We start from the raw sequence: 27,825 nt of genomic DNA on the forward strand, positions 1-27,825 counted from the left end.
CGACTTTATCTCAATAAGGACGGAGGGAATATGGTGGCACACATGCTGCGTAGAGGGGCGGGGCCAAAGGAGATTCAAGTGACTGACTCATGTGGCAGACAAGAAGAAGAGCGAAGAAGGGCCGCCAACATGCTGACAGCCTGATGATAAAACGCTTATTCTAGCTCACAAGTCCGAGTCCTTGTCCAGGAACTGAACCTTTGCCATGAGCCAGCACCGCAGAGGCTCTTACTACCACAGCAACATTGTCTCCACTGCATTCGCTGGTTTTGAACAGAGACCGACTCTGCCGTGCAAATACATCTTTCTGCTGTACATAAATCCAAATAGACCTGCAGAATTCTAACCAACAACCACTTGTATAAATAGATGCTTTTTGAAGTGGCTCCGTTTCCAAATGAATGGACGGACGACCCCTAATATGAAACATCTGCCACTCCCTAATGGTACTTAAATAAAGTGTTCCAACATTGCTGGTTAAATGTACCCGTTCCTAAAGCCTTGACAACACCACGCACCACTTCCACTGTTACCCTTCTGGTTCATTGAGTGCATTTGTGCTGCTCACAGAACAGAAAAAAAACTCTTTTAAAATGCAAACACATGTTTTTCTTATTAGACTTTTATGAGATACACAGTCTAATGTATACAGTTGTATTTACTATTCAGTTTTGATGTATTATTTATAGGTCATGCTGTGTACAACAGAACGCTGAGGTGGTTTTATTTGAAGAGGAAAACTCAAGTCAGTAGAACAATAGAGGAACAAACATGCTTTTCTGTACATTCGATTCCATGCTCGGGAAGCTGCTTTGCTTTTGCAACAAACCTCTGAGCAGACTTACATTTCTGCAAATGGAGAACTACAACAAATGCTGCAACAAATGACAAGTAGGTTTACATGTAAGCTGTAGCTTTACATGTACAATATTTGTAGCACACAAAACTCAAATATGTGTCTAATAGATGCTATGAGATTTGCCTTATGACCTCCCGAGGCCACCGATATAAAGAGCGTATGTAATGACGTGAGTCCTCATAGCCTGAGGCTATTTTTTTTTTTTTTTATTCTATTAGACACATCTTAATAGCCAGAATTATAGCTTATGGTTTGGGTCATACAACAATGAAAACAAAAAACAATCCCAAAATTATTGGAAGCTACTTGATGCAGCACAAAATACGAATTTGTAAGTCCTAGTTTATGTCAACGTTTTGCTGGACTAATACTCAGGGGCAACTTGTGTATATGAATTTCACATCTTCTTCAATATAATTTCACACTGACAACTGGTTTTTGGTGTTAATAACTGGAAAATCCAGAGAGAAACACCAGAAAAAAGGATCTGCCGCTCATGGACCTAAAGTTCCTGTGTACGGCGGGGACACCTGGAGGGAGGGCCCGGTGAGAGCGGCTGCAGAGACGGCTTCTTGTCACAGTTCAAGTCGTGAGCGATGAATACAAGTGACCTTCATGCAACAGATTGTGTGAAGTAAATGACCCTGAAAATGCGTATTGTCTAACACTGGTAACTCAGTTGATCATTGCACCTGAGCCATCCACATGGACTCCACACCTAGTGTGATAGTACTGGAGGTCTTGGGACCGGCCTTTTTTGAGGGTCCTGGCCTTGTCTCGGTCTCGTATACATTTGTCCTCTGTCATGTCTCAGTCTGGGACAGGATGGACTCGGGATTTCTTTTCAAGACGGGTCGAGGGGGACAAAGAAAACTGGCAGAACTGGTCAGCAAAGTTAGCAAAAGAAGGACTCTGGCTTTGTGTGCAGTTTTCTCGTGTTTTTTCTTTCATATGTATCAGGGAGGGCCACAGTGGGGGTGGGTTTATGGTCCTAACTGGTTCACCAGTGTGAGCCTGCACCCACTGCAGCTCAGTTGTGGATCAGTTAGATCTGGACCTCCGAATGCCTCAGTCTAGTCTTGGTCTTGATCGTCTCCAGCCTCGATAACGTCCTGGCCTCGGTTGGTCTGGACTCCAACACGATCCGCATCAAACAAGAGCTTACGCAAATGAGTCAGAGGGACAGTAAACATGGGCGGTTTTAAAAATGTAGGTCATTTTGTGCTACTGTGAACTGAACGTGAAAGTGAGACCCGACTTGTTGTCCCCAGAACTTTCATGACATTTTGCGATCTCACTCCAGCCAGTGCGTCTAAACGGCATGAAGCAAATGACAGCAACAGACCGGCGGCAGCGTTGCGGGCAGCGACCCCGGCTGGCTGGCTCTGGTGGCAGAGATGTGGTGGTCGCATGTCGTCTGCGTGCCCCAGAGACTGGTGCTCAGTGGTGTGTGTGTGTTCGTGTGATCTGCATGGAGACGCGGAGCAGTGCAGACATCCATGACTAAAGCATCGTGGCTGCTAAACGGCATGCCACGTCTCCCCACGCCTGCATCTCCTCTGGACGTGTGCGAGCAGGAAATGCCCAACAGCCGGGTTTAATTCCAGGACACGCACCGAGCAAGGCCATTAATTCACAGCAAACCTGCCAAACACGCTCCGTCCTCCGGAATCTGTGCTCAGAAATCAGCCGCTGCACAGGTGGAACCTGTTTGAACCCCTCCACTACTCGAGTAGATTTAAAGCAGGAGCTGTTGATTCTCAACTTCAATCGCTTCAACAAGCGCTCAACCACTTTTATTTTTCTTTTTTTCCTTCAAGTGTTCGGCAGCTAAATGAGCAGCGCTGGCTGCTCTCTGTCTCTCTGAAGTTTTAGCAGCGCAGCTCCCCACAATACGCGCATCACTTATGCATGCAACGTGAAACGATGGAATCTAAAATGCAAAGGCTCCTAAAGGAGACGGGGAGGGATGGGGAGAGGGGGGGGATCTCAAGGACACATGAAAGCAAGCAAAACAACATTTAGTCAAAATGAGAGCGTTGCACCCAGCTGGAGACAGAGGGAGAGTGAGAGGGAGTTTTGCTGCTGCGGCACGCTGGTTTCACTTACTTGTTTTGGTGCTTTGAGCCCTGCAGGTGTGCGTGGTACTGCGCCACCGAGTTCAACGTGACGCTGCAGACATCGCATGTGTAGCTTCTTTTCAGACCTGCAATTGAAGAGGCGCGCCTGTTATAAAGGCTGTGTTTGCCTGAGTAACTGTTCCATCATAACAGTGCCACTGTAAATCCGCCGCTGGAGCCCCACGGCAACTGCACGTGACAGCGAGGACAGACACCTCAGCCCTCGCCATCGCAATTTATTGGCATCAACATTGCACAAATACAATGACAGATATTCCAGCCTTAGAAAAAGTGCAAAGTTCAGCACATATTTTAGACGGTTGCAGAGATAATTCAATGTACACACATTTAAATTCATTTTTTTCCCCTAAGTTGGACTTGTACTGTGCTTTTACAGCCTTCGTTTTGCTGTCCACACACAGAGAGTTTAGAGAGGTGGCGCCTCTGTCATGGGCGAGCAGTGACTCTTTTGGTCTGGGGGGCGTTTTGAAGTTCTGGGGACGCCCGAAATGTCCGATCATTGTGCCCCAATCGTAGGGTCTTCACACTGGTTTCCATGAAAAAATGTTTCCACCCGATACTGAACTGAATATGGTTGAAATTCTCAGATTCTCAACCCTTTTGCAGCTGTAGCTGTGAAGTGAGTTAAGAAGTTTCACATTTGATCCCATTCCGTCAGCCAGGAGGAAAAGTCTGGGAGGTCATGTGTTGGCTCACTGCTTCACCTCACCACAGGCTTAAAGAAGTCTTCTCATCTCTGATGCAGATAATGAAACGTACCCTCACACAAGCAACAAACCAACATTTCCAGAGGCAGATAAGTTCTTCATGACTACATTCAAGATGGTTAAAATCTTCTCAACCTCTCAATGAATCGCCCTGAAGTCTCCCACTCTGGTGTTGACAACAAAAATCTTAAATTTTAATCCTCTTGAAATATTTTTCATTTTGTATCTCTGTGCTATTGAGATCTTCCTGCTTATGGAGTTTAGAAAAGTGTCCTGACAACCCTACAGTATATAAACAAGGCTGTCATCTGCTCCCTTTCTGACCTCAGAAAGGACCTCAGGACCACGCTGAAGGCGGTGATTCAAGTGATGTCCATCTCAAATATTCCGGCCACAAAAGTTGGATTCAACAACTGAAGATTAAAAACACAGCCACTATTCACTGTGCTCTTGATCCAACGCGATTGCAAACACCAACAGACAGAAAAATGTGTCATCTAATTTCCAGCCCGAGGGGATAATGTTTTGTATTAAATAATGCAAAGCAGCCCCAAAGATGAGCAAATGTGAGCCTTCCATCACATCTTATAATTTTCTGGATGGATTATGTGCCGCGGCGAGAAAAAGGCAGAAAATACAGGGATTAGTTTCAGTCTCATGAAGCAAAGGGATTGATCAGAGGAACAGGAAGGAGAGCAAGTTTCAAAGGGTTTGAGGTTGGGCCCATGCTGGATTGCATTTTCATGTACGGCAGCCTGTTTTTGTGAGCGTTTCAAGTGCAGATGTTGCGAGCCAATATGAACAGCTTATCTCAGTGTCAGAGGATCATGACTGGATCTGCCAGAGAAAGCGACAGTATGGTAAACTGACAGCCACTTGGCAGAGCCGGAACCAAACTCTCACAGCTCGTACCGACTCTGTGCAGACAAGGAAGCGAGCACAGAGGAGAGTTTAGCAGCTAAAGAGCAAAAGTTCACCCGCAGGAGGATAAAAGTTATCGATCTGCCGGAAGAACCGAGTGGTCCGGAGTCAGAGGGGCAACACCGGAATAAGCCATGCCCATTAAGCAAAGCCACTGCCGGGCAGCTTGGATCTGTTTACATTAACAGGAGACCAGAGTATTCTGCTGACATGACAGAGTGGGGTGGAGAGGAATAGCAAGAGTAGAAAGTGAAAGTGAACCTGGTTGAACATTAAAGCTTAACAAAACCTGTGATCATTTTATCATATCATGCTTTTTCTTCTCTTCGACACATACTTTTGGTGTCTATTTCCGGACCCGTCGGCTCAGTTTCTGGTTATTCTTGTACATAAAAAATGCTGTAAACAAAAGGACGCAATGGGAGTTTATGAAACGTTATTCTGCAACAGCTTATTTATATTATTTATTTTATATTTTTTCTCTTTGAACAACCATGGTTGCAAACCGTGGTGAAGGGCAGATGAGGTTTCATGAAACAGTGCCCTGATGTTCAGAGGCCACCAGATGGCGCTGTCTGCTGTAAAATGTTTGGACTTGAACAACTCATTCAATGAAACCTCACATCATTTCTAAACCACGAGCACTGACACTGTCTCATCAACTCTGCAATACTGTTTAAGTGTATTTTCTGAACGAGGGAAACAGTCATAAGTATCGCTCTGATGTTGTGGAGGCGGAGCTGAGTGTCTTGATTTTCAGAGCCCACCAGATGGTGCTGTCTGCTGTAAAATGTTTGGACTTGAGCAACTAATTCAATGAAACCTCACATCATTTCTAAACCAAGAGCGCCATCTAGTGGCCTCTGAACATTAGGACACTGTATCATCAACCCTGCAGAACCGTTTCAAGATACCGTGAAAAACCAGCGTCCACAGTCCTCCAAGTGCAACGATGACTTGACCACATCCAAATCTCCATCGCAGTTTTTGACACGTCAGTTGAAGGTGCTGTCCCTGCGACGCTATTTTGACGACGAAAATGACTTTCAAGTTGTTGGATCATCACAGGAGCTGCACTTTGACTGTGCCGCAGTGATTTATCAATATTTAAATTTGGCAACAGGAAGCCGCTAAATTTAGCGCGCGGCTGTCTGACCTGTCAAACACCTCACCGGCTGCGATGTCTCCGGCTCGTAATCGCAGCTTTTTATCTTTGAGATAAAATGTGACACACTTTCTCTGTTGCACGCCGGTGCTGAAACCAAGCGCTCCGCTAATAAGCTTTGTTGTCATGGCTACTCCCCGGAGCCCGAAAATAGATCTGTCCTGATGGTAGCGCCATCACAGACAGCTCATCAGGGCCCCTCGACCATCCTCCACATCAGGGGTCCCAACAGTCCCAGCTCACGCACCAATTTACTCAGTGAAAAGACGCATCACGTTGGCCGACAAATGACTTGGATTGAACTGGACCACTCTTTAGAAAGAAAGTATTGGATAAGAATTGTCTATAATTTTGATGAAAATCTTATCTCTGATTTCAAATAGAAATAACGCGTCTTTTTGTCTATTTTATTTATTGACAAAATGATGCATTATTTTAACATAAATGTACAATTGCTAAGTCGGCAAAAGTCCATGTTGCTGAAGCTTGTCCTCCACATTGACACATTAGCTTTCGATGCAATTGAATTTTCCAGACTCTGTAGCCACTGAGAGTCCACATCACCAGTGAGTCGTGTTCTCCACTGTGCTAGCGAAATCGAATGATCCCATTTTTATCATGTGTCTTGAGTGTGTCCCGATGTTTTATTTATTCTTTTTTTTTCAGTAAAAGTGACACCTAGTGCACGTTAGGATTCTCCTTCTTGGAGCCATTCATTTCGTTCAAGGGTCGACATGTTTGACGTGAGAGATTATTGTGAATGAAATGCTCTGAATTCATGATTATTATTTCACATTTTTCAGATTTTTTTTTTTCTCATTCATAAGTAGGGCTGTCAATAGACGAAAATTTTAATGTCAACTAATCGCACTAAAGCAGAGTTAACTGGCGATTAATGTTATTCTAAAGGATGTTCCTGACAGTATCTGTTCTGTTGGGTTGTTGGCGTAAACAAACGTTTGAATAAGGAAACATTCTTGCCTACTCTGGTGTTGATAATAGTTTCCTTTAAGCTACATTTAGACCAGACGCACAATGTGCCATTTATCATGAGTTAACTCAGCATCAGTGCGATTAATATTTTAATCTATTGACAGACCTAATTCATAAAATAAATTCTGCTTGCGTGTGTACCTTGTTTAGCTATACATTTTGCACTATGGGGGCATTTTTGCAAGTGCATTTTACAAGTTTGGGGATGAAACTTGATAATAAAAAGGTCATTACAGTTGGGTTTATCTTTGGTGAAGAGCCGTGCTTAAGTTTATCCATGTGTTTTTCATGGTTAAGTTAAGTGTGAGAGTCTGGGGAAAGCATGATGTGAGGTGATGATGCGAGGTCTTCACAAAAAACAGCGAAACACGACTGTGTGTGCTTTGTTGATGAGTGTTGAGGTGCACAACACTATGCCTTTCTCATCTGTCTCTGCCCAATTTAAGACCACAGGACACTTCAGCTTTGACTGACAGACCATTACAGGGTCGGGGTGAAAAAGCATCCGTGTCCCACTGATGCATGGGAGGAACGGATCACATCTGTGCTTCTGAATCAGACTTTAGCATGTCCTCTTTCACATGCAGTGTCTATGTGTAAAAATAAATAGAAGAAGTGACCTGAGCTCGAACCACAGATGGCTTCTGTGAAATCCAGCTCCACCCGCTGCACCTCTCTCCTGCTCATCAACAGTCTTCACGCAGGGCCACACAGCTGATCAGTCACCGCGCCACCGTATCCCTCCCCAGCCGCGCAGGAAATCTCTCCACATCAGCTCGGCAGCCAGCGGATGCGAAATAACTCAAGTCAGGGCCTCCAGCTCTGGCTCACTGCTGCCTCAATATGCAGGCGGATATGTGAGATCAAGCACTAAACGTGATCTACTCGCCGTTTTCACAGCGGTTCCTGTTTTACGCACTTCGCTGCCACACCTGCAAGATGTCTCCTCAGGGACATCTGACTTTCCCAGCATGTAGAGCTTGAGTAGATTGTGCGATTCCTATTTTCTCTTTGTGATGGATTTGTGGGAAGAAAAGTGAGTTTTAAACGAACAATAATGCAGACTTCCAGGCACAGTACCACCGAACAAAAGGCAGCTCTGAAAAAACCAAATTTCAGAAACCATGTTTTTATTCATGGTTCTCAAAAAGACGATAAAAAAATCTGAAAGGTGAGGGTGTTGGAAATGAAAAAAAAAGTTGCTTTTTTTTATTCCATTTATATTGGGAGCTTCGTGGACCAGGTGAAAACTTTGTGGAAAGTCTGTTTTCTGGCAGCCCACATGCCCCCGTGTGAGTCAGCACTTTCTCAACTATTTGGATGAATGAACAGGTTATTGCAAGATGCTAAATTACAAATCCCAATTTGCCCTCTTGTTTAGATTCTACAGATATGTTTTGCCACATGGCTTCTGGGTTGTGAAAAGAATGGATGACAGAACCAAATAAGCCGAGGAATCTAAAATAAAAAAGTGTCTTTACTTGAAAACTCTTCAAGCTTCAATAGTGATGGGCAGATGAGGTTTCATGAGGCTTCATGACACAGTATTGAAGGGTAGGTGAGGTTTCATGAAACAGTGTCCTGATTTTCAGAGGCCACCAGGTGGCACTGTCTGCTGTAAAATAATCACATCAAACAAACCAACCAACACTGTTTCATCAACCCTGCAATACTGTTTCATGACACCTCATCTGACCATCACAAGCTAACAGTTCATTCAACGTATAAATTAGAAGACAGTTTTAGGCATCGACTCATGAGGAACAGAAAGGTAGAATAGGAACACTTACACCGCAATTCACATGTCACAGTACGTGACAAACCGAGTCATTCCATTTATACTCACTAAACATGGCCTTTGACTCAGAACAATAAACCATTGCATTCTGTTAAACACGTGGTTGACTAATGCATGAAAAATCTTGGAACGGAATCGAAGTATTCCATGAGAAACTGCAATGGAAACCAAGGTAGTAGTGACGGGCAGATGAGGTGTCATGAAACAGTATTGCTGGGTGGAATGAGTTGTTCAAGCCCAAACATTTTACAGCAGACAGCGCCATCTGGTGGGCTCTGAAAATCAGGACACTGTTTCATGAAACCTCATCCACCTGTCACTGCGAGCGAGTCTCCACAAAGCCACTAAAATTGTCAACAATTTTGGTTTGATGACACTATTTCGCGGGTAAAACATATTCAAGAAACTTCCCTTAAAACAGCCAAAGTGACTTTGATTGTTCTTGTCCATGATCAATGCTTTGGGATGGCGGAGGTGAAGGGGAATATTGGGAAGTGAGGGGCGTCCCAGTGCTTCACTGCTCAGCCAGCCGGGGGGAGGGGGTGCCGCAGGTGTCTGGCAGTGATGGATGCGCCGACCGCAGTATAATCTCTCACCCTCTCAAAAATAGTTTGAGAAGCCAGCTGTCAAATGGCCACGGCACAGCGGCCTCCCTCGCCGCCCGCCGAACTGTAATGTCAGCTCATGGCGGCATCTGGGGACATGCTGGCTAAATTGAAATCTCAGTCAAGGTGGCGAGCCTCTGACAGAGTGGTTATTGTGCAGCTTATCGGGAGAGAGAGATTTCTTTCTCCTTCTCTCTCCAGCTTTCTGCAGGATAGCGGCTTCCATCATGAGAATGAGAGCGACCTGGCTGAAAAGTCTGGAGTCTAATGCATTACAGTTCCACCTACGCCTCATTTTCTACTGGTTTTACTCTACTACAGCATAAACATTTATGTGTGAAAGTGACGCGCCAAGCAGGTGCAGAAAGTCCAGCAGTGTTGAATATGCCGACCTCGTGGTTCGGAGTGGTTGCACAAGACTATGGTTCTCAGTAGGCAAAGGGTGGAATGGTCTGCCCAGGTAGGCGGGGACATCCTACCCCAGATGGAGCGGTCTAAGTACCGCCAAGTGTATTTTCTGAATGAGGGAAACGTTAGAGGCAGACAGTTATAAGTATCGCTCTGATGTTGTGGAGGCGGAGCTGAGCCAGACAGCATGATCTGGTTGATCATGAATGACTTCACAAGCAAGTGATGGGTAGATGAGGTTTCATGAAACAGTGTCCTGATTTTCAGAGGCCACCAGGTGGCGCTGTCTGCTGTAATCCTGTGAAACCGCACCTCATTTCTGAACCAAGAGCGCCATCTAGTGGCCTCTGAAAATGAGGACACTGTTTCATCAGCCCTGCAACACTGTTTCATGATACCTCAACTACCATCACTAGCACTGACCAAATAAGAATATTTGGGTCCATATGGAGGTTTTCCCGGAGGAGGGTTGGACCCGGACTCAGAGATAGGATGAGGACCATGACCGTCCAATTTAAAGCTCAAAGTAGAACCACGACTCAAACACATGGTCAGAGGCCAGTCGACGGCTCGGGATTTTGCGCTTTGAGAATCGGGGATGTTCCAGGCATGTCCCAGTGGAAGCAGGCCCCGAGTCAAACCCATGACACGCAGGCAGAGCAACCTGGGAACGTCTCAGCGAAGAGCATGAGGAGGCGTCTGCTGGATCCCAAAGGTCCAAAAGCTGCTTCAACCATTCATGCTCTTGGTCTCATTGAGTCCTAAAATTACTAAACATATTCATCACCATGAATTTTCTAAGAGGTTGCAGTTACCAGTTTAAACACCAAAACGCATGTCCACGCCTCCTGTGCTCAGATATCCCCATCTTGTACATGAACTGGAGCCTGCCTGAGTGCTGTAAGAGGGAAGTGAAGAGCAGCGAGGGAACGGAGGGGAACAGCAGTGTGGAGCACATAAAAGCCGAGAAAGCCTGACACCACAGCTTCGGTGCCATTATATTGCCACAGAATGAGGATCATTCATTTGTGATGACTTCGACGTCTGCGTAAATGCAGGGATAAATGGCAGCACGAGTGAGGGAGCGTAACAACAATCCTCTGTAATGATGCCACCTTCTGACCCAAATTATGTGCTCTGATTGATCTATGAATCCAGGGTTTCTTCAATGAAGTCAAACATTCAGCACAGTTTGATTCAGTTCAGGCAGCGATCGTCTCTTCAGAGAGTCCAGAAACAATTGTGCCCCCTGCTTCAGTTCAGGCAGCGATCGTCTCTTCAGAGAGTCCAGAAACAATTGTGCCCCCTGCTTCAGTTCAGGCAGCGATCGTCTCTTCAGAGAGTCCAGAAACAATCGGTGCCCCCTGCTTCAGTTCAGGCAGCGATCGTCTCTTCAGAGAGTCCAGAAACAATCGGTGCCCCCTGCTTCAGTTCAGGCAGCGATCGTCTCTTCAGAGAGTCCAGAAACAATCGGTGCCCCCTGCTTCAGTGCAACGGCTATGACACTTACTGGTAAGCGCATTGAAGCATTCCCAGCATCTCACCCTTCGGTTCCACAAGAAGTGCTACTGAAGTGTCGTAGCTGCAGTGAGATTCCCGCCAAGCGGCGTCGTGGCAAGCTCTGCTGGCTGCGCTAAAGTTAGTGCTTCGTTTTGTTGACGCATTCTCACTCCTAAGGCGTCAGTAGCGACTATTCTTAAGTCGACTTTTGCATCCGAGGAATCAGTCACCTGTGCATTAGGATTTAAGTTGTACCACACTTCACCGTCTGCACCATTTCTTGGCACCATAGAAGATGTGCCACCTGTGGTCATTGCGCCACATGACTCTTTGCGAACCACTGGTCGTCGGTTCGACTGATCAGCTGTCGAAAAATAGCCGCAACGCTTCAGTAAAATGATGCAGAGACTTCAGGTGGTTCCCAGGGGTTTAGACTCTGCAGTAGTGAAGGGTAGATGAGGCATCATGAAACAGTATTGATGAATGTCCTCATATTCAGAGGCGACTAGATGGTGCTCTTGGTCTCGAAATGATGATCCCATTCTGCAGTGCACAATACCAGGGATGGGGACTGGAGTCTGCGACTTGGACTTTGCAGTTCCACTTATTGTAAATATTCAAGGAAAATCTTAGACTTGAATCACACTTCAAAGATTCGACTTGGACTTGTAATTTGGGGACTTGTGCACGATGTTCAGTTTTGTATGTTTCTAGTCCGCTCTATCTACCGCCTCACCCCACTTCCCCAACCGGCATACGTCCCGCACGCATGTATACAACATGGGCAACCCAAATCGCCAATGGAGAAATATATATATATATATATATATATATATATATATATATATATATATATATATATATATATATATATATATATATATCCAAATATTCTTATTTAGTCAGTACTATTCTTATTTAGTCAGTACTATTGATGGGTGGATGAGGCATCATGAAACAGTATTGTTGATGAAACAGTGACCTAATGTTCAGAGGCCACTAGGTGGCGCTCTTGGTTTAGAAATGTGAGGTTTCATTGAATGACTTGTTCAATTCCAAACACTTTACAGCAGACAGTACCACCCGGTGGCCTCTGAAAATCTGGACGATGTTTCATGAAGCCTCATCTACCCATCGCTACACTATAGCATGTTTGGAAATGAGAAAATTTTCAGGCTCTCAAAGCACTTTATTGTCGTGATAACTGAACAGCACAAGCGAATGACTGACTGCTGCGGTGAAGAGCAACTATACATCGGACCCGTTCAGAAATATCGCCAGGCCTCCAGCACTTCACTTTCAAAGTGACATTCTCAGACTATCGAGTTGGACGGCATCAATGACTTCCCAACAGAATCCGCTCGGCAATGTGATGACTCGGTGCACTACTGCCGTGAACTCGGGTCAATTAACAAACATTTTGTAATTAAATTAAGATGGATCCACACGAGAGCTTTGCTCAGTAAAACTTTCCCGCACAATCCATCTGCTTTATTGACCTTAATTACCTCCCTTAGTCAAATTCATTTTCCACCCCATTTAAAGTTTCACAAAGCTTAGAGTCATCACTGTTACAGTCAATGAGACACTGTGTTTCCACACAGTCCGCAAAAAAACTTCTGGGGACTGTGTGGAAATTGAAATTGAACCTGCTCGGGGAACGAATTCCACTCATTGGCTGGGACACATTAACACGAGGAGCAGAGCGGCGGCAGCCTCGCAGACGCCGGCTCAAGTGATCGTGTCTACACGCAGTTTGTCCGCGTTGGTGAGCACCACGAACTCTGACGCTCGGCTTGGAAAAGAACAGGGCTTGGTTCATCCCCTCTGACCTTCAATGCACTTCATCCACCACAATAAGACGCACCCTCTCCTTCGATAGATTCCGATGAATATTTGATAGCACTTTTGAGGGTCAGTCGGCATATTGCTGCAGAGAGTCAAAAGCGGAGAAAGGAAGTGCCTCTGGTTGGTGCCGCTTCCCTTCCCTTCTCCTCATCTGATAATCTGTCACTTCATTACGAATTGATAACCGCTGGAAATAAGTGCTTGTTCGAGTGAGAGCCGACATTTGTGGCGCAGTCGCTTTAAAGCAAAAGGGGAGAAAACATACAAGGGACTAGCAGGAATCGGACCTCATCTTGGAGAGACGTTTCAACAACTCCGACATCAAGCTGGGAGCTTGCTACTGCCATGTTCCAATATCCAGATATTCAAGATGTAGTGAGGGCACAGAGACCGACAGAGCCGGCCGTGTGTCAGGCAGGTCTTGACCACAACCCCAAAACTACACCGAGTCATAGCTGCAGCGTCAGTTCTTCTCCAACTTCACTCACTCTGCCATGCAACGTCGGAGTTGGGAACGCGAGTCTGTGACTTGGACTTGGACTGTCCCACTTATTGGAGATAGACACAAAACCTCGAACTCATACTTAAGTCAGAATGACTTGAGATTGGACTTGTAATTCGGGACTCGTGCACACTGTCTCTTCTGGTTACTGCCTTGCTCTGTTTCCCCGACCATCACATGTCGTGCACGCATGCATATGCAGCATATTTTCATTTCATATGTCCGGCCGGAACTCGTGACTTCAGTTCCACGAACAACAGACTTCAGTCATTATGATGTTTCTATTGTGTTTTTTTTTCGCACACAATGCGATGAAAACCATCATATTCATGTGTACCACCATGATGTGCTCATGTGTTATTTTGTTTCGATGTTGCCACTTCAAAACTATATGGTAGATGAGGTATCATGAAGGAAACAGTGTTGCAGTGTTGATGAAACGGTGTCCTGATTTTCAGAGGCCACTAGATGGCGCTCTTGGTTTAGAAATGATGTGAGGTTTCATTGTTCAAGTCCAAACATTTTACAGCAGGCAGTGCCACCTGGTGGCATCTGAAAATCAGGACACTGTTTCATGAAGCGTCATCTACCCTTCACTACTGTGTCATGAAGCATTAACTACCCTTCAGTACTGTGCCATGAAGCCTCAATTATCCATCAAAACTGCTGCGTATAGAATCAAAGATTGACCACATGAAATTCTGTCAGATGTCTCAAGGGGCGTCCAGATAATAATAAGTAACAGAGTGCAACATTAGTATTACCACAGTGAACGGTCCATAACAGCAACACCTTCCGAAACACATCTTTCCCAAGATTTTTCATGATAAAATGTGAGATTGAGTCAAAATGTACTTCACCACCTGCAACCTGGATGGCAGTAAAACAAGTGAAAAAATACTCAGAGCAGGTAGTACGAGTTAAAAAGCCACTCTCTTAACAACACCGAAGTCAGAAAACATGATCATAACTATACTGAATAATGACGGGCTGATGATAACAGTGATCACTGGGCTGATGCAGCGGGAGTCAGGTCAGACCGAGGAAGCGAAGGCAGCTGAACTGAGAGGCCTGGTCTCTCCCGCACGGCTGGGACACGCTCTGCTGGTCTTCACTACACCTCTGGGCACCTTCTGCTCCTCTGGCAGCCGCACCTCCACCAGCTGGAACAATACTGTGTAATCGCTATTGACATATTGTGACCGTGCGAGCAAGAGCCACCAACGTCCCTCTGCGCTTCTGTAAAATTAACAGCTTGTGACATGCCGGTGGAGTCCAGAGGGACTGGAGCTGACAGCTGCAGGAGAGACCTGGTGGATACCTCCCGCGCCACAGCCCAGAGCTGCTGTCCATCTGCGGTCAGCCGGAAGAGTGCGCCCCCTTGTGGGGCACATCAGCCCAGCTCTAGTTCACTGTGTCTCTCCAGGATCTGCTTTCATGTCATAAGCTAAAACTCAAACCAAGATACCTGATGACTTCTCATGCCACCACAGCAACTCAAAGAGTCGTGGCGCCTCCACCCCTTCACACCATCAAGCCATCAAATGTACCTTTCATCTCGCCCATGTCCAGGGTTTTGCCCAGCTGCTCCAGCAGGTCGGCCCGGGCTGCGTTCTTCTTGTGCTTTTTCCCGTCGTAATGCTGCTGGGCCATCCCGGGATTGTTGAACCAGGCGTTGCATAGCTGACAGTAGCGGTCCGAGTCCCGGCGCTGGCGGGGGGAAGTCATGGGAGAGGTTTCCGGCGAACTCTTGACAGGGCTGGGCGACGCCTCTGACGGAGAGAGAGAGTTTAAGATCAGTTAGCAGAGTCATCTCAACCTTGACTCTCATGGCTTCGAGTCAAGGCCAGCAAAGATGGCTGCTCATATTTGTGCTTCAGAAAAACAGTGTCCCTGAAGTACAATGGCACAATGGAGGCAACTAAACACAACAGAAGTGTAAAATTCATTCATTCAAGACTGTTAGCCTCAGACCTTCTATTCCACGATCTCACCGCAGCCCAAATAGTACTTTTATTTGACTTGTAAATTTACAGCTTTGAATGGAATAAAGCTCAACATATTGGACTCTTTGGAGAGGCATGTTGAGGAGCAACTTGAAGACTCATGAATGAGACTTGATGATGATGGAGAGGATGATGAGGGAAAATACAGAGTATTAACAACAACCTGACTCTTGTGAAATGAACAACTCTTTTGTGTGACCATCACTGGATGAGCTAGTCCAGTTAGCAGCCGGCTCTCGGCCAGAAGTCATGAAAAACAGGGCCATATATTCACTTGATTTTGCTACTCTGGGCCAGATCGGGCCCACATCTCTTTCGGATCCGACACGTGGATCCGTTCCGGATGTGTCACATCGATCAAATGGCATGTGGCCTGAATCCGAACGGATGCCATAGTACATCCAGGCTCGAAACAGTTTGCTATCAGAGTAACCACTCCCTGACTGCAAACGTAGCATCATGTATCTGGTCCGGATCTACGATGGGATCCCTGTCCTCTATGGTACCAGGCCCAGATACAGACCAATTGCAGTTTGAATTTATGACAGTCAGATTCCAGACAGCAGCCGATCTGGTGCAGAGGCTGTGTGAGTAACGGCCAGAGTCACGGAGCTCCGTTTGCTCACCAGTTCAAGTCACGTTTTCTGGTTTACAACTGTACCACTAGTGAAGAGAGTCGCACATTTTTACCTTGCATTTCAAGGTATTCCATTGAAAGGCAACAGTCCAGAGGGTGATGAAGGGATCAAAGGCAGGGGCCACTTTATTCTTTATTTTGGGACTTGTCCCTAAAATGTCAACGTGTGGTGAGCGCATCAGATGACGATCATGACAAATAACAAGAGCCGCAGCCGCAGAGATGAAAAGGCTTGTTTAAAACTCTGCAGCTTTAACAAGCCGCCCAATGTAAAGGCAGCGCTCGGCGTAATAAGCCGTTATCTCAATTAAACATATGAAGAGAAAAACCTAAATTCCACTTGACAAATGGAATGAAGAGCCTGCTCTGCTTGTCGTTGCCCACTTGTGCCGTCATGCATGGATGCTGGCATTAAACCCCCCCCACCCCTCGCTCTTCACTCCCCCGGCCTCCAACTATCAGCTTAATACGTTTTAACACACGAGTGCTCAGCCCACCCTAAGTCAACGTTTACTGCCGTCCCATGACGTTCCACAGTGGCAGCGTTCTCTCATCTCAGTCACAATTCAATACGTTCCTCCTCCAGGAAGCATCTTCTCAGCAGCTATCGAGAAGCAACCTCTAAAGTTTATGATGTATTTGTCATTCATATATCTGACACAGGAGACTCGACCGCCCCGAAGTCTACTTTAGTGCCGTTTCATAATCCATTTCCTTTGTGTCCAGTGGGACACGCCGGCCGGAGAAGACAGGAAAAATGAGCAGATCTATTTCTCACCCAAGAATATATACTATGCCCTGACTTTTTTTCCACAGAGCTATGATGGGAAAAGAGAAAAGTGGCACACCACTTTCTCAAAAAGGAGTTTATGCTTCCACTGCCTGATAAAATCTGACTTTTTAATTAAAGAAGAAAAGGGCTCCAGTGGCCCCGAATCAGGAGACACACAGCCACTGCAATTTCATTTCAAGAAAAATAAAAAGATTTTTCAGCCAAACGTTGCATCCATACGTAACAAGGTTGGTACACATCCACACTTCGCTCCTCCAGCAGAATACAACAGTTTTAAATGTAAATGAAAATCCAACCATATTCCGAGCTGCTGGAGGAAAAATCCACGTTCTTGTCACCCTCGATCAGATTTGATAACTAGACATCCCAGACACCGGCAACAGTTAGTGACAGGCAATTGCCTCCCGGTGCTCACAGTTGACAAAGTGAATTAACTCGGAGGCAGCGATGGATGGACTCGCCATTTAAGGTAGACGGAAGAAGATAAACAATTGATCTAAAAACGGCGACTTGACAAAGTGCGGCTTGACATCTGTAGATGTGTCTATTTATTCCCCACTTCTGCCACGACAAGAGTGAATCTCAGATACGGAAATAGGGCGTCTATATAAAGGAACTTGTCCGCGGAGAGTTATAAATACTGTCATGTTTTAGCCTTGATAAACATGAATCACTTATCGAAGCTGCTCTGTTGACCATGTGAGCTCCAAAGACATCATTTCTGGCCACAAAAGTGACATATAACGTCATTGTCATTACAAGTGGGGCTGTAAATAGATTTAGAAATTTGGAATCTCAATCGCTCAGTTGAGATTCGACTGAATGACAATATATGAGTGATAAATTACTCTGCACAGACAGTACAAGTTCAAAAAGAAGGCAAGATAGGAGTCGCCCTATTTTCGCTTCTTAGCTTGGGTCGGCTGCGTCGATTCGTCATCTGCTTTGCGTTTAATGGGCTGCCCTCTCATAAACTCGTCCGTTCTAGCAGTGAAGATTTGTACCTGTATTCTTTAAGTTTCACAGCCTTCTTGTGGTGGTGTTTTTAAGATGCTTGGTAGTAAAATTAGCTCCATCTGAAGGTACTCTCAAAAGGTCCACTCGCTAAGATTATCATTTAACGTGATACTAGAAAGGCACAGGGACAGTGTATACATCCGCCAAACCATTTTCACCTCAACTGTAATTTTGCTACATGAACGTGATGAAAATAACTTGGGTGAAACCACATTCTTACACCCAACACATCAAATATTTTCAAGCAGCAGCAGACTTTTACATATGCCTGATGTCGTGGGTGGCATGTCACGTGAAAAGGAAGACAGGCGGTGCGCTTCAGCGTCAGTCAGGAGGAGAGCATCCCATATACTGTACATCGCACGTACATCGTACATCATCATATATTCCAAATAGCAACGCACAATGAGACAGTCAACAGAGCTCCGACTTGCATGACACGTCACCAGGAAGAGAAAACCTTTGACTCCTGTGCAATACGGAATACTGACTTTGTAGTCGACGCTGGATGCACAAGCCCATTTGAAAACAGTGGCTATTTGAGCGCAAATGGAATGATCAGATATATTCAACGCTAGCAGCGTCAGAACGAGAAAACCGTCAAAACATTGAAAGTAAAAACAAACACATGGGTTAGAAACCACATGTGCAAGCACCGACTCGATCAGTCGGGTAAACAGGTTTTGTTTGTTCTGAATCATCAGCAACTCTTCCATATTCACGCGGCTGAACGTCTCTGCCCAGTGCAGGTTCTGATGATCCGTCATCTGTCAGCTGTTACACCAGGTCCGGAGCATGGGACGCACTTGTGCCGCCAGTTAGTCCAGAGCCCGAGGCAAAGTTGTTGACGCTATAAATGCAAAAGCTCATGTGGAATCAGCTATTCAGAATATGAAAGTTGAACTTTTATAAGAATATTAGACTTTTTTGTTCTTACTTTTCCCAGTCAAACAGCAAATGAGCTGGACAGGAGCGATGTTCTGCACCGACTCAAGCGCTGCCATTACACGAGGTGAGCAAGGCTCGTTCATCATCATCAGTGCAAGCTCTCTGCACAGCGGCGCGTCGTCGCTCTGAGCTAATACGCACATGGTTTTAGCACAGAGCGTCTGGAAACAGAACGTCACCACCTTCATAGCTGTTAATGCACGGCCACACCGGAAGCCAGCAGGAGCGAGAAAGTCTTCACTTGGGTGCAAACGTGTCAAGAGCCTGCGCAAGTTCCTGTGAGTCTGTCGGACTGACGTCACAGGAGGCAGATGGCGAGACACGTGCGCCATGAAAATCTGGACAAACATTTCAATTGATTTTGAAATCGAGTGTGAAAGCTGCCCCCACCACTGCAGGTCGAGGGGAGGCAGTCTGCCATCCCAAAGGTTGGGTCACTGAAGACACGCTAACCTGCAGGGTGAGCATACACGTGCACACTGGCCAGCCGCGTTCCAAGTCCAAAATCAACTCTTGAAGCAGGCAGTATTGACCTGATGTCACGAGTCATATACTCACACACAAAACAGATCTGATCTCTGCCTTTATTTAAATACTATAAACACTTCTAAATCTTCTCTCAATGCAGACAGATTATAGAGAAGAAGAGAATGTTCAAAGTGATGCACATGCAGAAACGGATCGTGTATTCACAACGTGTGTGAATGCTGCAATCTGAATGGTGTTTGTCCCCAGTCTGGTCCCCATAAAAACACGGCGGAATGAGTGACGCCAGGTCGAGTGCCAATGCTGGAGCCCAGTGCTCCTGCCAATCCTGCAGTTTTGTCAATGCAGTACCAGCAAAGACTCTTTTCTTTTACAGCATATCTTTATTCTACTCTCTAGATTTTGAAATGGTAACATCAGTGTTCAAGATTTCATTGAAAAAAACCTGGCGCCCAAAGGGTTCAGTCCGGAAGACACAAGTTTTCAGATGATTCTATCTGGCATAAGATGATGAGGTTGGAGGTGGACCTCTGTATTTGCTGTCTACAGAAGCACAGACCAGAAAGTGCATCTTTAGAAGGGTGGGGACCTTCATCTGCAGCAAACCTGGGTAGCTCACAAGTGCTTGGCATCCTGGTGAGGCTGCAGAGACCAGCAGCCTGGACTGAATGGAGGACACGGTGGAGCAATGTCAACCAAGTCAAGCGCATTACAGTCCTCAACAATAGACTTCAGTCTGAGACCTGCAGGATCAGGATGCTCGCTGTCTGGGAAGAGCTCTGCAGACAGCTAAACATCTGAGATTATGGTGCTGTGGAAGCTTCTTAAAAGTCTGTACCACACTGTCAAGTTTCTGGAAGTGAACCGAACATGACTTATTCATTTCAACATCCCATCGTGTGCCGCGACGCTCCTTGACAATTGAACTTTCCCACAGATCAATGGAGGCTTACGAGAAATAGTGACAGATGAACACCTCTTTGATGCAAGGGAACTTATACATTTGCAATAAAACGGGATATACTTTACAACACAGTCACCTTCACCTTCTTCTGACGCTTATCTGGGGTCGGGTTGCGGAGGCAGCATTCGGAGCAAGGAAGCCCAAACTTCCTGATCCGCACAAACCTCCTCCAGCTCTTCCCGGGGGATCCCGAGGCGTTCCCAGGCCAGAGCGGAGACATCATCTCTCCAGCGAGTCCTGGGTCTTCCCCGGGGTCTCCTCCCGGTAGGACATGCCCGGAACACCTCCCCAGGGAGGCGTCCAGGGGGCGGGGGATCAGATGCCCGATCCACCTCAGCTGGTTCCTCTCGATGTGGAGGAGCAGCGGCTCCACCCCGAGCTCCTCCCGGATGACCGAACTCCTCACCCTATCTCTAAGGGTGCGCCCAGCCACCCTGCGGAGGAAACTCATCTCAGCCGCTTGTATCCGCCATCTCATCCTTTCGGTCATGACACAACACAGTAATATTTCAATGTCTGGTATTAAGGTATTAAGCATGGAATAAGCAAGTGAATTCCTCCCAACACCTACTGCAGCTCATCTAATGTACGTCCAGTGCCACAGCCACATCTGTGTCCAATAACCATTGTGCTATGAATGTTGTCCTTGACAAAAAGGACTGAAAGAAAATACAAGTGCAGCATTTCATGAGGCCAAACTCCACAATAGTGCTGAGGAGTTTCTGAGGGCTTGAAAGAAACAGATGGGCCTCAATCTGCCGCATAATAAATCCACGCGCTGCAGCTTTCTCCTCCTGCCCCAGAATTATTTTGACACAATTGTCAAAGATCATTTTTGGGGAGGCAGATTCAGTCCAACGGAGAATGAATCATTGTCGCCTGATGATCCATGTTTATCATTGTGAAGTACAGAGAGCAGTGCGCACGCCACATTCTATACTGGCAGCCGTCTTTGGTGAGCCTGTGCAGCATTTGTTGTTTTCCTTTGAGGTCAAAATTGTCAGAACAAGTGTGCGTTTCTCCATTTGCTGCTACAATATTCACCAAATAGCATGTTTAGCAGCATAACGCTTCCATTTTGGGGCAGAACAGAGACAATGTTACCCTGTTCTAGTGTAAACTAAACCTATCTCTCCCCTGTATACACTGTAAATGTCGTGGCTCAGGCTCCAATGGGCATGATGTGCCTCTTCCGGGGTTTGGTAGACTAGGACCTTCCTGTCTTCGAAGTTGAAAGGTCTCTGTGCATCGTTTTGTTAACCACGCTTCCGATGAATACTGTCAGATTCAATTTCTTCAGACTACGAATGTATTAGCGATGATAAAAATCTCAGAAAAGTTTGGGCCGCTTGTGTGTGAAAACAAACTTCTGAGCACGTCTGCGTGAGTGAAGTATATTTTACTAAACAGCAGATCTGCCTCTCGGAGGACGTCTCGCTGAAGTAATTAGTCAAACTCACATCACTTACTGTCGGGTCTGCTGGGAAATGCTCACCAAAAAAGTGCTCTCGCAGTGTTTGAGGAACACAATCTCAGCCGGAGCCTCATGTTTTGGGCGGCATGAAATATCAATGGCTAAGTCGCGACGCGGAATTGAAGATTTTCTCTGGCGCAGTGAGACATTGAAAGCCAAACATGCGGACATTAGTATGCTGAGGGAGCGTCGGCACAAAGCAGAGCTATTCATCCCCGACATTTATTCTAAATCTGTGGGTTTTCAACATCTCCCGCACGAGAGGATCAAAGTGCTGCGGATCCTTGTAGTTATCTCTTCCAACCCAAACTGCCGCTTTGAAATCTGCTACTTAGGAAACAAAACTGTTTCTTGTGGTTTTTTTTTTTTTGTGCTGCTGATTTACTGAAACTGCTGCATTTTAAATAAAGGCAAGTCGCTCTGTTGACACTTTAGAAGAAGGCTCTGACTGCTCACTTCAGTCAGCAGCCATTTCTGAACAATATACTTGTTTAAAGCTACAGTGGCCTCGATCCTGGGGTGGGTAGTTACACTGCTGAAGGAAAGGAGGGATGAAGAAAAAGAGCCTTGACATGATGGGAAAGGGGCAAAATGTGCACAGAAGTAATGAGCACAAAGTGAGCAGGAAAGCTGTCAAGAATTAGGATGCTGCTGCAATCCAAAAAGACATGTTTCATTTCATCAACACGTTTAAAGACTCACAATATCAGGCTTCGGAAACTGAAAACATGGACATTATATACACATTTTTTCCAATTTTCTTTTCATTTATTACAAGGGACAAGATTTAGTAGTAGAAAAAAGGCAAGTAAAAAGAAAGATGAATGATAAAATAAGGTCATATCAAATACATGTAAGGTATATTTAGAGATATATTTAAAGTCGTGAAGGTTATGGAAGCCAACTGCATTCACATGTGAATGGGTTTTCCTTCTGAACATCCTCTGGTGAAAGTGACTGATGCTGATGTTACTCAAGACAGTGGACGATATCCCAGTGTCTTCACCCTCATTCAAAGCAATGTCTGTAACTTAAAAAAACCCAAAACAAAACTGAAGTAAATAGTGTGAAAAAAATAAAGTGCTGCACTTTGCCCAGGTCTGGTCTGGATTGGCATCAAGTTTCATATACTGAAGCATACAATAAATACAAGTATAAAACTTCATTGCGTCTTCCCAGAATGGTGGATTCTCTGCAGCGAGTTTCTGGTGTAGACCAGTGGAAGATATAATTTCACAACTGCACTTCACTGTTCATCCTGGCATTATCCCCCCTGACAGGTGCTATACACGATTATGTCCTGCAGTTAAACGCTCATATTTGCATCTGAATTATTTTACTTCAGCGCCGGGGAAGATGGTTTTAATGCTTGAGCACGTCAGCAAAAATCCTTAAAATGGAAACGTGGGTGAAACGGCTTTCGTCAGCTCATTTGAGGAAACGGAAAAAAAAAAGAGAAGTGTGGAGACCTTATCACGGTAATTCGCTCTGACCTCTTGTCCAGGTAGATACGAACAAGTCACTGGAGAAGATAGAGCACTAAAATATATGCTCAAGGAAGCGGCTTTGGTGAGTGCCGCTGTACTTCCTGACCCGACTATCGGACAAGAACGAGCATTAAAACGCTCCCTTCACTTCACTGTAAATTTTTCAGGGATGCAGACATGGAGTAAAATGCTGGAATATATTTGTACGACGGAGGTTTCATGAAACAGTGTCTGGGTTTTCACGGACCACCAGATGGCGCTGTCTGCTGTAAAATGTCTGGTCTTGACCAACTAATCCAATGAAGCCTCACATCATTTCTAAACCAAGAGCGCCATCTAGTGGCCTCTGACAATGAGGACACTGTTTCATGATGCCTCATCTATCCATCTCAACCCAAGATAAGAAACACAAACATGAGAAAATTGAAGAGGTCAGTGTCTTTCCAAGCGAGATAGAGACGTGTCTTCGGTACGAGGGTTGACTGTGATCCTTCCTGGAATACTGTCATTCGCACCTATTCAAAATGAAACTACTAGACTCACTTACTGAACATCACCACCTTCATATTATTTTACATACAGAAACAAAAGATCAAATAATAATGTTCCACTGAGCGCCACTCTTCATAAACGCTGTCCTTGTGAGGAGTCTAATCGGAACTTTCTCTTCAGTCACTCCCGGACCACATCAATATTTCAGCAAACGTAACAGCGGGGCCAGATCGATGTTGGCTCCGGAGCAGGAGGCCAGGAGGGGAAAAGTCGGCCACAGAGCAGCGACCTGAGCAGCAGCAACTTGATGAATGGGATAAAAAGCAACTTTGAAATTCAACTGGGTTTGGAAACAATGAACACCTGAACACCGGCGGTTCTCCACGGAATGAAAGGACTTTCGGAGCAAACAAGAACGGCCTGTGATTTACAAGCCAGGCTTCACGTGGCTGGGGAATGGTGCACAGTAGTAGCCAGAGGTCATACACGCACAACTAGGGTGCGTGAATTGGAACATTAAAGTCCATCCTTTCAAATCCTTCACTTAAATACCTAATAAATTGATATGTCTATGTTGAACTGACAAACCTAATTTTTTACACCGTGCGTCGTCCAGCCTGCGGCTTGAACCAGAACATCGTCAGTGACGTTGATAATGTGCCGAGTTAGCCGGTTCTTTCCGTCTACTATTGCAGCATTAAATCTCTGAGAATCTGTTTGTTATTCAAACAAAATTGGTGTTGCGACTGAATCATCCCAAACCAAATGGAAAATGACAGAAAAACACCTTCAGTTTTATTTTTGCCTCTTGAAACAAGCAAAAAATGGCTGACAAAACAGGGGCTGCCAGGCGGCTCCCCTTGATCTCCCCGAGACTGACTCACATTCCCGCGAGGCAAGGTTGGCGAGGTGCCCTTCCCAAGAGCACTGCGACTGAGACCCAATGATCATAGGACGAGTCGCTCAACCTCCTGAGCCACCGATTCACCTCTCATTCACAGCATCCGTCTGATGGCAAACCCGTCATTCTGTCCAACAGCCTGCTCGAACTCAAGCACTCTAAAGTTTCAGAGAAGTCACAGGCAAACACGTCCCACAGAACAACTTGTGTCTCTGTGCTTGTAAATCTCTGGGTCCCAGGCTGAACTTTGCACATTCTCCCGAAAAAACAAAGTCAAGTGGAAGCTGCTGGCTGAGGACACGACAACACTCGTCCATTATCGGCAGCTCCGCTGCAGATGGTGATTAAATAATTAACAAAAGATGCCAGCTGTTGAGGTGCTGTCTGGATTTTCTTCATAATTAGAGCCAAAGTTGGAACATAGTGATGGAAATGCTGAGGGCAAATACATGGCAGGAACAACAGAGGACGGAGAGAGCTGCGCTCCGAGAGAACGCGCTGCCGTCCTCTGGAGTTCCCTCCTGTTTCCAGTGGCCATTCGTACTGTCTGGGTTCTTGACCTCGCTGATCTCGGGGCCCCAAATGGACCCGGGGCCCTTTAAAGTCATAGAACTGGTTCATGACTCTTGATTTTATCTGTCAACAAACAAACGTAAACAAACCAAAAACTTGTGAAATGTCATGAAGCCAAGTGATCAGCGCAAAGATATTTGTCATTGAAAAGTCCGACCAAAGTCATTTTCATCAATTTTACTAAAGAAAAAAAGAAAAAAATACGCTTGACGCAAAATTGGAAAAACTGAATACAATTCTTAGCAAAAATAAATATAATAAAACCATGTCTAAACATCATAAAATAAAAATTGTACATTTTATTTAAACTCCAAAGAAGATATAAATGAAGTGTAAATAAAAGTATTGCCATAAAATGTTCAAATAAACTTTTTTAAAACTGCTTCATTTGCAGCTGTCAAGTCAATGCAGTGACACACTACTGCCACCATATGTGGCAAGTGTATTAAAACTGAGCGTCTCAGGGCCCAGAGGGGTAAAACAAGAAAACTTTTAATGGCCCTCTAGGAGGCGCTCGCGGCAGAACCATAGGCCTCGGCCCTATGGTTAAGAATCACTGGTCTAGACAAGTGTTTTTCGACCGTTTTCACCATGATGGCATATGGTTATGTTCCTTCTACACACTATAGATCTATGCTGAAGCGTCCACACACTCACAGCAAAGACGCCAACTTCCAGCTGTTTCTAAACCTGATGTGTCGTGACCACACACCTTCACCCCAGAATGATGGACTGTTGCTTGTCGGACCCGCGACACCAAAGATATATTTTGCCATATTGCCCACCCCTTTCTGCAGACATTTTTAAACAAATATAAAAAAATATAAAGAAATTGCAGTATAACCCATCCGCACTCCCAGAGTGTAGTATATTCATATTGGGGGGTGGACTTTTGCGTCATATACTTACGACAATGGCAGCGTTCCGCATTGCATGTTGTTGCATAGGTGATTCAATGGAGTAGAAACTGACACTTCATCAACCTCTGTCTTTCCTTTACGTAAGGCGCTGCCATGTGTTTCAATTGAAAGCCGAGTGAGTCAACATGCCATGCTGTAGGCTGCCTCTGGCGTCAGTATAGGACGCACAAGTCCACTTTCCCAGCGTCAATATATCACACCAAGGGGGAGAGGAGGGGTTGACTGTGTGTATTTGGGTCATGCTGAGAGACATGACAGGTAAGCCTGTCAGTCATCCCTCTGTCGCGGTACAATAGAAGGCTACCATTCGAAACAACCACCAGGACGTTTTATCCGCTAGCGTACTTGACTTTGTGAGGAGTCTCAAGGAGGTAGGTAGGTAGAGGTTTGAGTATGAATGATGCCCAGCCATTACCCAACTCTCAAAACACGCCTCCTTTAGATGGATGAATGGGTGATGTAGCATGGAAACGCCCATTCAATGGACGAAGCACCTCAGTGTGTGGAGAGAGGACAGTGAATGACTCAGATTTGGGACGATCCATTTCACATAAAAATACTTAATCCATCTATTACAAAGTCTTGGATCAAGGCTGGTAAGAATTAAAAAAGAAAATCAAACCAAGAGCCTGTGAATTATGTCACTGAGGATTAAGTATCTGACGCTTCCCTTCGGGCAACTGACCCAGTATGAAATGTGGAGACAAAACCTTAGGAGAGAGAAACGATGAACCCAAAATAAATGAGAGTGAAAGTTGGTAGCTGATTTATATGTAAAGTAGCAACAAAGAATAGTCCAAAAAAAGCCCATGCAGAACATATCTGATGAGTGGAGGAGCAGCAACTAGAGTGGAAGTAATGGCTTTCACCAGCCCTGGGCTGTGCTGCTGTATAGGTTTGGGTGTTTTGTAATTCCTCTGTGCTCTGGTTTTTGGTGCCTTTCACAGCAAACACACAAAACTGCAAGTTCATAGAAATATGCAAAGGACTGACAGTGATGCCACTGAGCTGGAGTTTTCTGAAAAGAAAAAAAAGCCATATCCTGCTACAGTCACGGCTCTTAAAATGTCATGAAACAAGTACAGATCCGGACGGATTCTTCTGTCCGTGCTCTGCCTTCATTTCCTCCGTATTTCTAAATGTTTCCACTAAGCTCACAGATACGGACCAAACGGAGCAGTACCAGTGGAAACCATAGGGGGCAGTGTTGCTGTTCCTCCCCGATACGTAGCTCTAGTGAGACAGGAAGAAGACATATCGATGGTGGAAACTCTCCGTCCTCCGGTGGCCATATATTTCACCTCCTCACCGACCACCGCCTCCTACAACGCTGCCCCCGCTTCCTCTTTTGTGCAAGAGCAACATGATCAATGCTGACTCCTCAGTCGCCATGTTGGTTTGGGAGTTTGTTGTTGTCATAAGGTTTGACTCTGGGCTGCTCCCCCTGGTGGATACATTGGCGAAGAGCAATACCAATGTGAAGAAGCATGTGATCAGTGATGGTAACATGGTTTGAAAAGGACATGCTCAATTTTGTACATAAAAGGAAGCGCAAATGCACGACTGCTGCAGAAGACCGCTGACGTACAACACCCTCCTCTGTTCTACAAACTGATGAAAGGATCTTGGAAAACAAAAGCAATACTTGACGATAGTCATATTAACTACCTCCAGTTATGT

The 27,825-nt window shown here is 45.5% G+C and overlaps 1 protein-coding gene across 1 annotated transcript in view; it reads right to left on the reverse strand.

Moving 5' to 3' along the window:
• Positions 1-27,825, reverse strand: part of zmat4a (zinc finger, matrin-type 4a) — a 96,574-nt gene that overhangs the window by 16,308 nt on the left and 52,441 nt on the right. The window contains exons 5-6 of the mRNA XM_053870295.1: positions 14,998-15,219; positions 2,969-3,065 (exon numbers count right to left, since the gene is read on the reverse strand). Coding sequence (XP_053726270.1) covers positions 2,969-3,065; positions 14,998-15,219 — 319 coding nt within the window. The remainder of the gene's footprint in view (positions 1-2,968; positions 3,066-14,997; positions 15,220-27,825) is intronic.

This window comes from Synchiropus splendidus, chromosome 7 (assembly GCF_027744825.2).
Source record: "Synchiropus splendidus isolate RoL2022-P1 chromosome 7, RoL_Sspl_1.0, whole genome shotgun sequence".
NCBI classification, from domain to species: Eukaryota; Metazoa; Chordata; class Actinopteri; order Syngnathiformes; family Callionymidae; genus Synchiropus; species Synchiropus splendidus.